Below are 1222 nucleotides of genomic sequence, written 5' to 3'. Positions count from 1 at the left end.
CGTAACTGCAAGGTCTGGAGCCAAACCAAACACCCCTGCTGTTACGGATCTAGACGCTGCAGTTATCACGCTGTTCTTTTGTTTTTTTTGTGTCTTTCGTCGTGAAATCGTTGCGTATATAAGCGTGTTGTGGTCCGTAGTAAACATGATATACAAGAGTGAACTGAGTTACGTATGGTTGTGAGTAAGAGGAATAAGAAAGACGTTTAGCTACGGTGATTAACGGGACCAGCTTCGAGACACTTTTCGATAGTTAATTCCAATTAAAAATCCATCCGTCACGCGTAAAAACGTGACAACTGGGGGCTCGTCCGGGAAATGAACGATGAACGAGGCAAAGGTACCACTAGAGTTTGCTTCTTTGAAAAGGATGGTCTACTGGTTAGAAAATTCACGACTCCGAAGATTAACTATGGAAAATCTCTGAACCAAATAGTTGTTCCAAGGAAGTTGAGGAATAAGATAATGGAAGTGGCGCACGAATCAATGATGGGAGGCTATATGGGAACTAAAAAGACAAAAGACAAGATTCTTCAAGCCTTCTATTGGCCCGGCATGAACGGAGATATACGCCGGTTTTGCAGGTCATGCGACATCTGCCAGCGCACCATTCAAAAGGGGAGAGTACCGATCGCGCCCCTGGAGCGCATGCCCTTGGTCGACGTCCCCTTTAAAAAGGTAGCTGTAGATTTAATTGGCCCAATTTTACCGGCAAGTGGAAGAGGGCATCGCTACATATTGACGCTTGTGGATTACGCAACGAGATATCCTGAGGCAGTGCCATTAAAAGGAATCAGTACGGAAGAAGTAGCTGAGGCCATGGTTGATATGTACAGTCGGCTTGGCATACCTGAAGAAGTATTGAGTGATATGGGCACACAGTTTATATCGGAGTGTATGCAAGAAGTCGAAAGGCCACTACGGATACGTCACTTATCAACAACGCCTTATCATCCGATGTGCAATGGTCTTGTTGAACGTTTCAATGGGACGCTAAAGCGTATGTTAAGGAGGCTCTGCAGCGACCAACCAGCTCAATGACATCGGTATATAAACCCGCTTCTATTTGCTTATCGAGAGGTGAGACAGGAATCCACGGGTTTCTCGCCTTTTGAACTGATGTATGGGAGGACGGTACGAGGAGCCCATGCATGTACTCAAAGAAATGTGGACCAACGGCAAGACAGATCCCGAGGTACAAACCAGTTATTTATACGTTATG

General features: G+C 45.6%; 1 protein-coding gene across 1 annotated transcript; it reads left to right on the top strand.

Moving 5' to 3' along the window:
* Positions 1-318: 318 nt before the first annotated feature.
* Positions 319-1041, top strand: LOC101242810 (uncharacterized protein K02A2.6-like). Its single transcript, XM_004227368.1, has one exon. The coding sequence runs from the start codon at positions 319-321 to the stop codon at positions 1039-1041; it is 723 nt and encodes a 240-aa protein (XP_004227416.1).
* The last annotated feature ends 181 nt before the right edge of the window (positions 1042-1222 follow it).

The sequence above is a fragment of the Ciona intestinalis genome, unplaced genomic scaffold, assembly GCF_000224145.3.
Source record: "Ciona intestinalis unplaced genomic scaffold, KH HT000461.1, whole genome shotgun sequence".
Classification (NCBI taxonomy): domain Eukaryota; kingdom Metazoa; phylum Chordata; class Ascidiacea; order Phlebobranchia; family Cionidae; genus Ciona; species Ciona intestinalis.
This window is presented reverse-complemented; position numbering and strand designations above follow the sequence as displayed.

Coding starts and splice junctions, on each gene's coding strand:
- LOC101242810 (XM_004227368.1), top strand. CDS start 319: ATGAACGATGAACGAGGCAAAGGTACCACTAGAGTTTGCTTCTTTGAA.